Genomic DNA, 16,242 nt, shown 5'->3' on the forward strand with positions numbered 1-16,242 from the left:
CATCCAAAATGAAAATAAATAATCACAAACATTAAATGACACATTAAACAAGATGGACTTAATTGATATTTACAGGACATTCCATCCAAAAACAACAGAATACACTTGCTTCTCAAGTGCTCATGGAACATTCTCCAGGATCGGTCATATCTTGGGTCACAAATCAAGCCTCAGTAAATTTAAGAAAATTGATATTCTATCAACTATCTTTTCCGGCTACGTTATGAGACTAGATATCAATTACACGAAAAAAATCTGTAACAAATACAAGCACATGGAAGCTAAACAATACACTACTAAATAACTAAAAGATCACTGAAGAAATCAAAGACGAAATCAGAAAATACCTAGAAACAAATGACAATGAAAAGACGATGACTCAAAACCTATGGGATGCAGCAAAAGCAATTCTAAAAGGGAAGTTTATAGCAATACAATCCTACCTCAAGAAGCAAGAAACATCTCAAATAAACAACCTAAACTTACACCTAAAGCAATCAGAGAAAGAGGAACAAAAAACCACCAAAGTTAGCAGAAGGAAAGAAATCATAAAGATCAGATCAGAAATAAATGAAAAAGAAATGAAGGAAACGACAGCAAAGATCAATAAAACTAAACACTGGTTCTTTAAGAAGATAAACAAAATTGATAAACCATTAGCCAGACTCATCAAGAAAAAAAGGGAGAAGACTCAAATCAATAAAATTAGAAATGAAGCAGGAGAAGTAACAACTGACACTGCAGAAATGCAAAGGATCATGAGAGATTACTACAAGCCACTATGTGCCAATAAAATGGACAACCTGAAAGAAACAAACAAGTTCTTAGAAAAGCACAACTTGCGAGACTGAACCAGGAAGAAATAGAAAATAAAAACAGACCAATCATGACCACTAAAACTGAGACTATGATTAAAAATCTTCCAACAAACAAAAGTTCAGGACCAGATGGCTTCACAGGCAAATTCTACCAAACATTTAGAGAAGAGCTAACACCTATCCTTCTCAAACTCTTCCAAAATATAGCAGAGGGAGGAACACTCCCAAACTCATTCTACAAGGCCACCATCAGTCTGATACCAAAACCAGACAAGGATGTCACAAAAAAAAGAAAACTACAGACCAATATCACTGATGAACATAGATGCAAAAATCCTCAACAAAATACTAGCAAACAGAATCCAACAGCACATTAAAAGGATCATACACCATGATCAAGTGGGGTTTATCCCAGGAATGACAGGATTCTTCACTATACACAAATCAATCAATGTGATACATCATATTAACAAACTGAAGGATAAAAACCATATGATCATCTCAATAGAGGCAGAAAAAGCTTTTGACAAAATTCAACACCCATTTATGATAAAAACCCTCCAGAAAGTAGGTGTAGAGGGAATTTACCTCAATATAATAAAGGCCATATATGACAAACCCAGAGCCAGCATTGTTCTCAATGGTGAAAAACTGAAACCATTCCCTCTAAGATCAGGAACAAGACAAGGTTGCCCACTCTCACCACTATTATTCAACAAAGTTTTGGAAGTTTTAGCCACAACCATCAGAGAATAAAAAGAAATAAAAGGAATCCTAATCGGTAAAGAAGAAGTAAAACTGTCACTGTTTGCAGATGACATGATACTATACATAGAGAATCCTAAACATGCTACCAGAAAACTACCTGAGCTAATCAATGAATTTGGTAGAGTAGCAGGATACAAAATTAATGCACAGAAGTCTCCTGCATTCCTATACACTAATGATGAAAAATCTGAAAGAGAAATTAAAGAAACACTCCCATTTACCACTGCAACAAAAAGAATAAAATACCTAGGAATAAACTTACCCGAGGAGACCAAAGACCTGTGTGCAGAAAACTATAAGACACTGATGAAAGAAATTAAAGATGATACAAATAGATGGAGGGATATATCTTGTTCTTGGATGGAAGAATCAACATTGTGAAAATGACTATATTACCCAAAGCAATATACAGATTCAGTGCAACCTCCATCAAACTACCAATGGCATTTTTCACAGAACTAGAACAAAGAATTTCACAATTTGTATGGAAACACAAAAGACCCCGAATAGCCAAAGCAATCTTAAGGAAGAAAAATGGAGCTGGAGGAATCAGGCTCCCTGACTTCAGACTATATTACAAAGCTACAGTAATCAAGACAGTATGGTACTGGCACAAAAACAGAAATATAGATGAATGGAACAGGATAGAAAGCCCAGAGATAAACCCACGCACATATGGTCACCTTATCTTTGATAATGGAGGCAAGAATATACAATGGAGAAAAGATAGCCTCTTCAATAAGTGGTGCTGTGAAAACTGGACAGCTACATGTAAAAGACTGAAATTAGAACACTCCCTAACACCATACACAAAAATAAACTCAAAATGGATTAAAGGCCTAAATGTAAGCCCAGGCACCATCAAACTCTCAGAGGAAAACATAGGTAGAACACTGACATAAATCACAGCAAGATCCTTTTTGACCCACCTCCTAAAAAGAAAAACAAAAGTAACAAATGGGACCTAATGAAAGTTAAAAGCTTTTGCACAGCAAAGGAAACTATAAACAGGACAAAAAGACAACCCTCAGAATGGGAGAAAATATTTGCAAATGAAGCAACTGACAAAGGATTAATCTCCAAAATATACAAGCAGTTCATGCAGCTCAATATCAAAAAAACAAACAACCCAATCCAAAAATGGACAGAAGACCTAAACAGACATTTCTCCTAAGAAGATATACAGATTGCCAACAAACACATGAAAGGATGCTCAACATCACTAATCATTAGAGAAATGCAAATCAAAACTACAATTAGACATTACTTCATGTTGGTCACATGGCCATCATCAAAAAATCTACAAACACTAAATGCTGGAGAGGGTGTGGAGAAAAGGGAACCCTCTTGCACTGTTGGTGGGAGTGTAAATTGATACAGCCACTGTGGAGGTTCCTTTAAAAAACTAAAGATAGAACTACCATATGACCCAGCAATCCCACTACTGGGCACATACCCTGAGAAAACCATACAAACCTGAGAAAACCAACAAAGAGTTATGCACCACAATGTTCACTGCAGCACTATTTACGATAGCCAGGACATGGAAGCAACCTAAGTGCCCATCGACAGATGAATGGATAAAGATATGGCACATATATACAATGGAATATTACTCAGCCATAAAAAGAAACGAAATTGAGTTATTTGCAGTGAAGTGGATGGACCTAGAGACTGTCATACAGAGTGAAGTAAGTGAGAAAGAGAAAAACAAATAACATATGCTAACACATATATATGGAATCTAAAGAAAAAACAACAAAAATGGTTCTGAAGAACCTAGGGGCAGGACAGGAATAAAGATGGAGACGTAGAGAATGGACTTGAGGACACAGGGAGGGGAAGTATAAGGTGGGATGAAGTGAGAGAGTAGCACTGACATATATACACTACCAAATGTAAAATAGATAGCTAGTGGGAAGCAGCTGCATAGCACAGGGAGATCAGCTCGGTGCTTTGTGTCCCCCCAGAGGGGTGGGATAGGGAGGGTGGGAGGGAGATGCAAGAGGGAGGGGACATGGGGATATATGTATACATATAGCTGATTCACTTTGTTGTACAGCAGAAACTAACACACCATTGTAAAGCAATTATACTCCAATAAAGTTGTTAAAAAAAAAGAACTATGAGAATTCCATGTTTAAAATATAATTTATTGCCCTAAATGCATAATCTTCTATTCTGAGCAAATTAGACAGCTATACTAATTCTGACTCTGGCAGCTCTTTATAGTTTGGCTTTTACTGAGGGTTTTCAACTCCAAATATGAACTACGTGGAATTCCAGAGGATGATACATAACCAATGAATCAGATTTAGGAGGAAACTTAAAATTCAACATCTTAATATCTTTTTATTTGATCCAATTCAATAAACATTTACTCACTATGAGAGAGATCTCAGAGGGGTGAGAATCAAAGTCTTAGATCTCAAGGATTTCACATAACAAACAGGATACAAAACAAGGAAGATACTCTACAACTAAGCAAAAATTGGATAGGGACCCAAAAGTTACAAAGTGCTATGGATATTCAAAGGGAGATGGTACCTAAGATTGGCCTTAATTGGAAGATAGAATTTTCACACAGAACTAATATTCCAGGCATGAAAGAAGAAAGGACAGAGAGAAGAGATTCAAGAGTTTACAAAACATGGGCTTCCCTGGTGGCGCAGTGGCTGAGAGTCCGCCTGCCGATGCAGGGGACGCGAGTTCGTGCCCCGGTCCGGGAGGATCCCACATGCCGCGGAGCGGCTGGGCCCGTGAGCCATGGCCGCTGGGCCTGCGCGTCTGGAGCCTGTGCTCCGCAACAGGAGAGGCCACAACAGTGAGAGGCCCGCATACCACAAAAAAAAAGAAAAGAAAAGAAAAAGAGTTTACAAAACATGAGAATATAATGGACTCTGTAAAAAAGTGTTCACAGATCCTTTGTGGAACCAAAAGTGTGAAAAAATGAATACATAATTACCAAGAACTTCAGGAGAGAAAAAGGAGCCAATTAGTGTTGAAAGCTACAGCAGGGTTAAGAGAATAAAGACAGAAATTATTAAGAATATATGATAATCAGGTCATTGGTGGCCTTACCTGACCTCAGTGGTGAGATCAGAAACTAAAGCCATTTCAGAGTAGAAAAACAAAAGTGGCTCAATATAAAAGGCTCATCATGAAAGAGAATAATTAAGGTAAGGAGAAAAACAGAGTTTTAGAATATGGAAGACCTGAACATGTTTGCTGACAGAGCGAAAGGAGTCAACAGAAAGGTAAAAATGGGAAGATTCAAAAGAAAGAAGGTATATTTTGGAACAAAGTTACAGAAAGTGGTTGGAAACAAAAGCATGTAAAGAGGAAAGGTGGGCCTTGGAAAGGAAAAGGGACTTTTTTCCCCTGGGAAAAAAAGATGAGCACTTCTCTGAGAGAAGAGCAAGGAAGTTGAGGGATCCTGAAAAGGCTTAAAAAAGAAAGTGCTCGGAGATCTTAGGAGCACAGGCATTTGACAAGGGCAGGAAGAAAATCAGCAGGAGACAAATAGAAAGGATTCTAGCAGCAGTGAGGGCTTAGCTGGATTCAGAAACAGAAATCTGCAGAGATACAATCGGCATATTTGATGACTTTCTCCCAATAACCTCAGAAGCCCGGGACGCTAGGGGTAGAAAGCAAATTGTGGGAAAGGAAACCAAAAAATGACTTGCCTGACTTAAAATTACTCAGGTTGGCAGGGCTGAGACAAGTGCCCAGCCAGCTCTGGCTTGCAGTTCAGAACTCTCTTTTGACTATGCTGCCTTCTTTTTAAACAAAACTTTCCTAAGGCTAGTTAAGTTGAAAAGTTAATTGCCAGTTTTAAAGTTTTAAAACCATGCTATTAAAGCAAGGTAATGAAATACTTGTTCTTTGAGCACTAACACAATAAAATTAGGACTTTTTTTTACTTGTATAACGTCATCAGTTGTGAAAAGTCAGAAGGGTTCATTGCCAGACAACACCCAGAATGTCACTTACCTGGCAGCTTCAGGAAAACCCATCTTGTATAGCGTGACTACTACTGCTCCTCCGATGCCTAAATTATGCTGCAGAGCAACCTTTGCACCAGGAACTTGCCTTTTTCCGGCTTCCCCTCTCAGCTGCCAGCAGAGTTCAGCGCACTGAGCCAGACCTAACAAATCGAACGCAGAACAGTCAGATTCCGTTGGTTTAGAAAGCTAAAGGCAGACAAGGGCTAACGTTTGATTGTGACTTTTAACTAAACCATTTTATTCAGCCAAGACGACGTTTGCCTAAGTAAGAACTTCTCTTAAAAGCCTGGAGGGTTTTTTCAGCTAGCTATTTTTTCTCGCTAAGTAATCTCTGTATTTAGACAATATTCAGGCTTCAGAAATTCCTTGTGCTCTTTAAATTTATCCAACCTGCCATTTTTTGGCAATGTTGAAAGAGAAAACACTGAATATACCGTTCTCTGGCTGAGGCAAAACAGCATAAAAATAATTTAATTTTGCCATTTTTAATGTATCAAAAGAATATAACCTAGGACTTGGGAGTTGACTTTCCCTAAAATATTTAGCTGGTATGGGAAATTTTCCTATTATTCTCCTCAAAAAGTTCCTAGAAAGAATGTTTTCTAGACCTATTCACAGCTATTCCAAAAACAGCACTGGATTCACAAAAATAGCATCTTGTCCTCTGGATAATAAAATCAGAGATTTTTAGAGCTGGAGAGAACTAAATAATGTTGAAACCAAACCGCCCTAAAACTGAGTTCCCTTACCGAGTTTGATTAATCTCTCTATCCAAAACTTTATTCCCTTACTTGTCTCCTCTGACCTCAATCCCTTTCTTGTTCCCTCAGTCCTGTGCTAACTGAACACTAATTGATCAGAGTCAGTTGACTAAGATTGCTGTTGTTAATAACATCGTTACTGTATTAAAATTGCTGTTGTAGATACCATCATACAAACTCAAGTTGTTTTTCCAGGCAAGATGAGCTCACAACCCCCAGAGCCATGGACCACCTGGCCAGAGAATCATAAACCAGACACATTCTGACTCCCAAAACCATGATTAAGAAATGTCACACATATACACACTACTATATATAAAATAGATAACTAATAAGAACCTACTGTATAGCACTCTACTCTACTCAATACTCTGTAATGACCTATATGGGAAAAGAATCTAAAAGAGTGGATATATGTATATGTATAACTGATACACTTTGCTGTACAGCAGAAACTAATACAACATTGTAAATCAACTATACTCCAATAAAAATTAATTAATAAAAAATACACGTGTTCAATAATGGGAAAAAAATGTCACAGAAATGTCTTGAGACAATGATTAATTCCAGTTTCCTTGTTCTTCCCCTTTAAAACATCCTTAACTCAAAGACCAAGATGGAGTGGATCTGAGACTTGTCTCCCACTCCCTTTCTTGGCGCCCTGCAAATAAACCCTTACTTTGCTGCAAACACCCACTATCAGAGTTTGCTTTCTGCGCCAAGCCATGGGCACAGAAGCCCTTGCTTAGGTACAAAGGTAGCAATGAGAAACTGTAAAATTAAGTAATTTGTGAATGGTCACAAAGCAGGCTAATTCCAGAGTTAAGATTAGAAGCCAAGTCTCCTGATTTACATTTGTTTTTCTCCCACACCAGCTATTCAAGGATAGTTTAGTTAAGAATGTTGGATAGACTGGTTTCATCGTTCTGGAGGCAGAGCAAACCGGTCTACCTATAATGTCTTTTCTTCCACTCACACCCCCAATCACAACGTCTGATTCCCGAATACCTATGACAGTTTTCTGTATAACCCCAACCTTCTCAAGAAATTTAACTGCCATTTCTCCTTTCTAAGCAATGTCTACATATTTTTACAGAATATATATTTTTAATACTGTTTTAAAATAGGTAATTCTACATCTTGTAATGATTTTTTGAATTGTGAACATTTTGAATATTAAGGTCAAAGTGAATAATTCTACTAATATATCCAAACTTTGGGGCAATCAGTTTTACTTGAAATCTGCCATACAAAAAGCTTAAACATTTATGAATATATAAGACCAAAAAAAGTATTCAGACTGGTCTTGTGTATACGTGGGTGGGGAAATAGGGCTAGTTCTCTTCCCCAAAGAGTAAATATACATAGTTTACAAATATTTGAGAAAAATACTCAACTTTACCTTGATCAAATAGAAAGATACTGTTCTAACCAATCACATTGGTCAGGATGTTTAAAAATGGAACTAATCAATGCTGGGGAGACTATGGCATGACAGCCACCTTCATACAGTAAAGGGTAAAAGTTCAAACTGGTACAACGTTTTTGGAAAGCAATGTAAAAAATTATTAAGAGCATTAAAAATGCCTTGAACACCATTCTATGGAAATAATCAAGCATAGGAAAAGCCTTACACACAAAGCTATCTGTTTATCACTTTCTTAGAACAGTGAAAAACTAGATAATCTACAAGTGAAATAACTGGGGAATGGTTATATAAATTATGATCTATCCATATGACAAAGTACTATGTTCCTATTTAAAATGATGTATCCAAAAATTTTAATAATTTAGGAAAATGTTTATGATATAATCTTAGTAAAAAATGCAAGGAACCCTTTAGATATTCATCTACCCATCCATCCAACAAATATTTACTGAGTGCCTAATATGTGCTGACACTGCTCAAGGCTCAGAAGATCTAATAAATAAGATAGGCATATAAAGGTACACAGCCTACTTAAGGAATAGAAAGTTAAGTGAATGAGGCTAGAGAGTGCTCAAGACAGCCAGTGAGAGTGAGAGAGAAGAAGGTGAAAAGGGAGAGAGGGAGTTGGGGGAGGGAGGCAGGCAGAAGGGGAGAGAGTGAGGGGGAGAGAAGGAGGGAGAGAGAGAACGTGAATGTACTGGAAGCACCAGATTTTGCAATAATCTCAGTCACACCATACCACTGAGACTGTAGAAGATGTGGTGTACTGTGTTAAATCTCTACTCGTGATTCGCTGAACTCACATGTGGCAAAAAAAGGAAGAAGGGAGGGAGGGAATAAAGATCCATGTTAACTTATTCATTCACTTTTAACAAAAGACAACAGTGAGAAAACATACTGATTATATGAGCTTTCTGGTTATCTGCTTTCAGAATAACCTGGCATTTCTTGCATTTCTAGAATCTAGATTTGTGAAGGGTGGAAGTCAAAAGTTGGCCTCAGAAATCTACTTGCCAAGAAGACGCAGAAGATAGTTATGAAAGCATAAACTATATAAGCAACACTTTTAAAAATTTTTCATTCCTTGGATAACTTCTGGCACTGAATTAAAAACCATATTTTTCCTCTCCTTGGAAAAAAAAAAACTATCAAACATGAACATGATATATTTATAAATTGTGGAGGGAGATAGGAATGGGCATCCTGTCAAAGTAGTATATTCAAACAGTAATGTCCTTCTTAAAGTCTCTTACAAAGGGGAAAAAATTTTTTTAACCTTGTTACTTCATTTTACTACCATCTTGCTGCAAAAATTTCCTAACAAGATGTTGGTCAATCTTTTTTTATAAAAATAATTAGCCTAGGACTCAGCTACATAGTTATATAGTCTGGTTGCTACTGAAAATAAACTATTCAAATATGTATCAAGCACTCCACTAAGTATTGAAGATACAAAGAATTCACAGTGTAATATGAAGTGCTAATAAAGATAAGTAGTAAGTGCTATGGAAATCCACAGAATGGAAAAACTACAGGGAATAATATCTTGGGCTATTACCCGAGGTCTTTTCTTCCTCCTTGCTTCCTTGAACCCATAGCTCTTCCTATACCATTAAGACAGTCAAGTACAAAAAGTCATAATTTAGCTTTAGTTTCAAATTAGACATCTAAAGACCTTAGCATAAACAGCATAAAAAAGCATGTTTTTCTATTGTTGGAGCCTGGCTTTTTGAGAAAGCAAAGATTTTTTGAGCTTTAAAGGGCAAAAAGCGTTAATGGACTCAGCATACACTGAAAAATGCACATTTATTAAGATCAGTTTTTCCCTCCAAAAGTTATAAAATTACCAACCTAGAATGCTATCAAATGTACAATATATTTCAAGAACAAAAGTAACAAGGATATTTTTCAGACAAAATAAGCTGAAAGAATTCATCACCATACTGTAACACCCACACTATAAATGTTAAAGGAAATCCTTCAGGCAGTAAGAAAATGATAACAGATGGAAATATGAACTTACACAAAGGAATGAAGTGGTAACTACATTAACCTTAAATAGATAAGGTTTTCTTATTGTTTAATCTCTTTAGGAGATAACTGATTATTTAAAAAATAATTTCTTGTGGGGTTTAAAACATATGTAAAAGAAAAATTTACAACTACAGTATTATAAGGCCTGGACAGGAGAAATGGAAGTATACTGTTGTAAGGTTCTTTTACTATTAGTGAGCTCGTATAATAACACTTGAAGATAGGCTATGATAATAAAGGTAAAATGGAGAAATAAAAAATAATCCAAAAGTAGGATGATAAAAACAGAGAAATGGGAATAAAGAACAGCTGGGACAAAGAGAACACAAATAGCCATACTAATAATCATATCAAATATAAATAGTCTAAACACCCCAATCAAAGGCAGAGACTGTCAGTGTGGAGAAAAAAAACAAGACCCAACTAAATGCTGCCAATGCACTTTAAACATAAAATCACAAATAGGTTAAAACTAAAAAGACAGAAAAAGATATACCATGTTAGCACTAGTTAAAATTTGAAAGATGGAGTGGCCATATTAAATCAGCCAAAGCAGATTTCAGAGCAAAGACTTGCCAGAGCAAAGAAGACCATTTCATGAAGATAAAGGGGAAAACATAAAACTGTCTTTATTCACAGACAATATGATTGTCTATATAGAAAACCTGATGCAGTTTTTAAACAACTACTAGGATGAATAAGTGAGTTTTAGCAAGGCTATAAGATGAATAAACAACAATTGATTGTATTTCTACATACTAGTAATGAAAGCTTGAAACTGAAAAAATACCATTCACAATAGCATCAAAAATATGAAATACTTAGGGGTAAATCTGACAAATATTTACCCCTAAGTATTTACCCCATAATCTGACAAATATGTGCAAGATCTGTACAGTGAAAACTATATTTCTGAAAAAAGCTAAAGACTTTTTAAAATAAATAAATGGAGACATATACTTTGTTTATGAGTCAGAAGATTCACTATTGTTTGAATCTCAATTCTCCCCCAGATAAATCTATACATTCAACATAATCCTAATAAAAATCCCAGGAGAATTTTTTGTAGAAATCAACAAGCTGATTCTAAAATTTCTATAAAAATACAAAGGAGCTAGAATAGCCAAACAACTTAAAAAAGAAGAATTAAGTTGGGGGGCTAAGGCTACCTAATATCAAGAACAATTACAAAGGTACAGTAATCAAAACGGTATGGTATTCATGTAAAGACAGACACACAGATTAACTGGACAGAAAAGACAGACCACAAATAATGCCCACATATTTATGAACAACTGATTTTTGACAAAGGCAATGCAGTGGACAAAGTATAGATAAATAAATGGCACTCCAAAAACAGGAAATCCATATGTAAAAAATGGACTCAGATCCACACTTTGTGCCATACATAAAAATTAATTCAAAATGGGTCACAGATCTAAATGTAAGGCTTAAAGTATAAAACATCTAGGAGAAAAAATAGGAAAAGATCTTTGTGACCCAGGGTTAGACAAAGATGTCTTAGACAGGACTTAACCATAATTAAAAACTTCTGCTCTTTGAAAGACACTAGCAAGAGAATGAAAAGGAAAGTCACAGACTGGGAGAAAATCTTTGCAAAGCATATATTTACTAAAGAACTTGTATACAGGATATATAAAGAACTCTCAAAACTCATCGAAGAAGATATAAAGATGACAAATAAGCACATAAAAAACTGTTTAACATCATTAGCCAGTAGGAAAATGCAAATTAAAACCACAAGAAGATGCCACTACATACTGATTAGAATGGCTAAAATTTAAAAAGCTGACCATACCAAGTGCTGACGAGGATGTGGAAGAACTAGAACTCTCATACACTGCTGGTGGGAAGGCGAAATAGTATGACTACTTTGGATATCAGTTTGACAGTTTCTTTTTTTGTTGTTTTTTTAAAATTAATTTCTTTACTTTGGCTGCGCCGGGTCTTAGTTGCAGCATGTGGGATCCTTTAGTTGCAGCATGTGTACTTCTTAGTTGGGGCATGCATGCAGGATCTAGTTCTCTGACCAGGGATCGAACCTGGGCCCCCTGCATTGGTAGCGTGGAGTCTTACCCACTGGACCACCAGGGAAGTCCCCAGTTTGACAGTTTCTTAAAAGTTAAACCTACTTGGGCTTCCCTGGTGGCACAGTGGTTGAGAGTCCACCTGCCAATGCAGGGGACATGGGTTCGTGCCCTGGTCCGGGAAGATCCCACATGCTGCGGAGCGGCTAGGCCTGTGAGCCATGGCTGCTGAAACTGCACGTCCAGAGCCTGTGCTCCACAACGGGAGAGGCCACAACAGTGAGAGGCCCGCGTACCACAAAAAAAAAAAAAAAAAAAAAAAAAAGTTAAACCTACACCTGGCATATGATCCAGTCATTCCACTCCTAAGTATTTACACAAGAGAAAATATAATCCGTGTTTATACAAAGATTTACGCATGAACGTTCACAGTAGCTTTATTTGTAATAGCCAAAAACTAGAAACAACCCAAATGTCCATCAACAATAAACATGATATATCCATACAGTGGAATACTACTCAGCAATAAAAAGGAATGAATTATTGATACATGCAAATATATGGACAAATCTCAGGCAGACAAAAAGAAAGATAACATACTGTAGAATTCCATTTATACAAAACTCTAGAAAATGCAAATTAATCTATAGTGACAGAAAACACTGCTTTGGGATGTGGGGTGGGAAATAGTGGGAAGGAGGGATTACAAAGATGTATATATGACAAAACTTTTGGGGTTGATGGGCATGTTCACTATCTTGACTATAGTGATGGTTTAACAGGTGGATATATATGTCAAACTTATTAAATTGTACATTTTAAATATGTGCAGTTGAAGATGGCAGTGTGGGAAGATGCAGAGTTAGTGTCTCCCCACGACTAGGGCACCTGCCGGCTGCTGGTGAAGGACTCTGATGCCCAAGGAGACAGGAGGAACCCCAAAGTGAACTGGTAGGATGTAGGGGGACTGAGTGGGGAGGAGAACTGGAGGCCCGACAGGATCAGTGCCCCTGAGGCTGGGAAGATCAGGAGAGGCAGGTGGGAAGAGCCATCCAGGAGAACAGGGAGAGGAGCGGAGGGTGATTGCCCTGCCCACTAGGGCCCAGGGAGCCTGTTGAGCTCCCAGGCTGGTCCCCTGCCCTCCAAAGCCCCCTCCAGGCCGTGTGGGCCCTTGGGATCACAGGAAGGAGGCCAGGGAGATCAGGAGAAGCAGGCGGGAGGGGCCCTCCCAGACCCAAGGAGCAGGAGAGGAGAGGAGGGTGTTTGCCCCACCCACTCGAACCCCGGAAGCCTGTTGGGCTCCCAGCTGAGGTACCCTGCCCTTTGAGACCAGGGGTGGGGGGCACGCCTGGACCCCTTCTGTTCCTTGAGCCTAAGCCCCACCACCCACATTCCCCATGGCCTTTCCAGCCCTGTGGGTCCTAAGCATAGGCCCTGCCCACTACTCAAACCTCACCCTTCTCAGGCCCCGCCCTCCACAGCCAAAGCCTTTCTCCCCTTTTTATTCTTTCATTTTCCCTCCTCCTCTTTTTTACTATTGTGGTACTGATATACCTTCCAGTTGTTGATTCATCTATATTTTTTATTTTTATATTCTCTCTAACCTACCTGTTAGTTTCCTAATCTAATTTTACTTTTTACTTTGTTATCGTTCTTTTCTTTTTTGCCACCCCACGTGGCTTGCGGGATCTTGGTTCACGAGCCAGGGGTCGGACCGAAGCTCCTCCAGTGGGAGCTCTGAGTCCGAACCACTGGACTAACAGAGAACCTCAGACCCCAGGGAATATTCATCAGAGTGACATCTCACGGAGTTCCTCATCTCAGCACCAAGACCCAGCTCTACTCAACAGCCTACAAACCCCAGTGTTGGACGCCTCAGGCAAAACAACCAGTAAGCGAGGAACACAATTCCACTCATTTAAAAAAGAAAAAATGAGATGGCAAAAAAATATGTCACAGATGAATAAGGTAAAAACCTACAAGACCAAATAAATGAAGAGGAAATAGGCACCTACCTGAAAAAGGATTCAGAGTAATGATAGTAAAGATGATCCAGAATCTCAGAAACAGAATGGAGGCACGGACTGAGAAAATACAAGAGATGTTTAACAAAGATCTAGAAGAACTAAAGAACAAACAAACATAGATGAACAACACAATAACTGAAATGAAAAATACACTAGAAGGAAGCAATAACAGAATAACTGAGACAGAAGAAAGGGTAAGTGACCTAGAAGACAAAATGGTGGAAGTAACTGCCAAGGAGCAGAATAAAGAAAAAAGCTGAAAAGAATTGAGGACAGTCTCAGAGACCTCTGGGACAACATTAAATGCACCAACATTCGAATTATAGGGGTCCCAGAAGAAGAAGAGAAAAAGAAAGGGTCTGAGAAAATATTTGAAGAGATTACAGTCAAAAACTACCCTAACATGGGAGAGGAAATAGTCACCCAAGTCCAGGAAGCACAGAGAGTCCCATACAGGATAAACCCTAGGAAAAATACACCAAGACATCTATTAATCAAACTAACAAAAATTAAATTCAAAGGAAAAATATTAAAAGCAGTAAGGGAAAGACAAAAAAATAATATACAAAGGAATCTCCATAAGGTTATCAGCCGATTTTTCAGCGGAAACTCTGCAGGCCAGAAGGGAGTGGCAGGATATACTTAAAGTGATGAAAGAGAAAAACCTACAACCAAGATTACTATACCCAGCAAGGATCTCATTCAGATTCGATGGAGAAGTCAAAAGCTTTTCAGACAAGCAAAAGCTAAGAGAATTCAGCACCACCAAACCAGCTTTACAACAAATGCTAAAGAAACTTCTCTAGGTGGGAAATACAAGAGAAGAAAAAGATCCACAAAAACAAGCCAACAACAATTAAGAAAATGGTAATAGGAACATACATATAGATAATAACCTGGAATGTAGATGGATTAAATGCCCCAACTAAAAGACACAGACTGGCTGAATGCATACAAAAACAAGACCCATATATATGCTGTCTATAAGAGACCCACTTCAGACCTAGGAACACATACAGACTGAAAGTGAAGGGATGGAAAAAGATATTCTATGCAAATGGAAATCAAAAGAAAGCGGGAGTAGCAATACTCCTATCAGATAAAATAGACTTTAAAATAAAGAATGTTACAAGAGATAAGAAGGGACACCACATAATGATCAAAGGATCAATCCAAGAAGAAGATATAACAATTATAAATGTTTATGCACCCAACATAGGAGTGCCTCAATACATAAGGCAAATGCTAACAGCCATAAAAGGGAAATCGACAGTAACACAACCATAGTAGGGGACTTTAACACCCCACTTGCACCAATGGACAGATCATCCAAACAGAAAATAAATAAGGAAACACAAGCTTTAAATGACACAATAGACCAGACAGATTTAATTGATACTTATAGAACATTCCACCAAAAGTGGCAGAATACACTTTCTTCTAAAGTGCACCTGGAACATTCTCCAGGATAAATCACATCTTGGGTCACAAATCAATCCTCAGGAAATTTAAGAAAACTGAAATTGTATCAAGCATCTTTTCTGACCACAACACTATGAAATTGGAAATCAATTCCAGGAAAAAAAACTGTAAAAAACACAAATACATGGAGGCTAAACAGTGCACTACTAAATAACCAAGAGATCACTGAAGAAATCAAAGAAGAAATTAAAAATACATAGAAACAAACGACAACAAAAACACAATGACCCAAAACCTATGGGATGCAGCAAAAGCAGTTCTAAGAGGGAAGTTTATAGCAATTCAATCTCACCTCAGGAAACAAGAAAAATCTCAAATAAACAATCTAACCCTACACTTAAAACAACTAGAGAAAGAAGAACAAAGAAAACCCAAAGTCAAGAGAAGGAAAGAAATCATAAAGATCAGAGCAGAAATAAATGAAATAGAAATGAAGAAAGCAGTAGCAAAGATCAATAAAACTAAAAGCTGGTGCTTTTTTTGTTTATCTTTGAGAAGATAAACAAAATTGATAAACCTTAGCCAGACTCATCAAATAAAAAAAGGAGAGGACGCAAATCAATAAAATTAGAAATGAAGAAGGAGAAATCACAACTGACACCACAGAAATACAAGGGATTATAAGAGACTACTACAAGCAACTATATGCCAATAAAATGGACAACTATGAAGAAATGGACAAATTCTTGGAAAGCAACAATTTTCCAAGACTGAACCAGGAAGAATTAGAAAATATAAACAGACCTATCACAAGTAATGAAATTGAAACCATAATTAAAAATCTTCCAACAGGGTTTCCCTGGTGGCGCAGTGGTTGAGAGTCCACCTGCCGATGCAGGGGACACAGGTTCGTGCCCCGGTCCGG

General features: G+C 37.6%; 1 protein-coding gene across 1 annotated transcript in view; it reads right to left on the bottom strand.

Moving 5' to 3' along the window:
• The window catches only part of SCP2 (sterol carrier protein 2), a 48,492-nt gene extending 42,763 nt beyond the window's left edge, over positions 1–5,729 (bottom strand). Inside the window, exon 1 of the mRNA XM_007471179.1 lies at positions 5,580–5,729. Coding sequence (XP_007471241.1) covers positions 5,580–5,602 — 23 coding nt within the window. The 5' untranslated portion in view covers positions 5,603–5,729. The remainder of the gene's footprint in view (positions 1–5,579) is intronic.
• Between the last annotated feature and the right edge of the window lie 10,513 nt (positions 5,730–16,242).

The sequence above is a fragment of the Lipotes vexillifer genome, unplaced genomic scaffold (genome assembly GCF_000442215.2).
Source record: "Lipotes vexillifer unplaced genomic scaffold, Lipotes_vexillifer_v1.1 scaffold1003, whole genome shotgun sequence".
Classification (NCBI taxonomy): domain Eukaryota; kingdom Metazoa; phylum Chordata; class Mammalia; order Artiodactyla; family Lipotidae; genus Lipotes; species Lipotes vexillifer.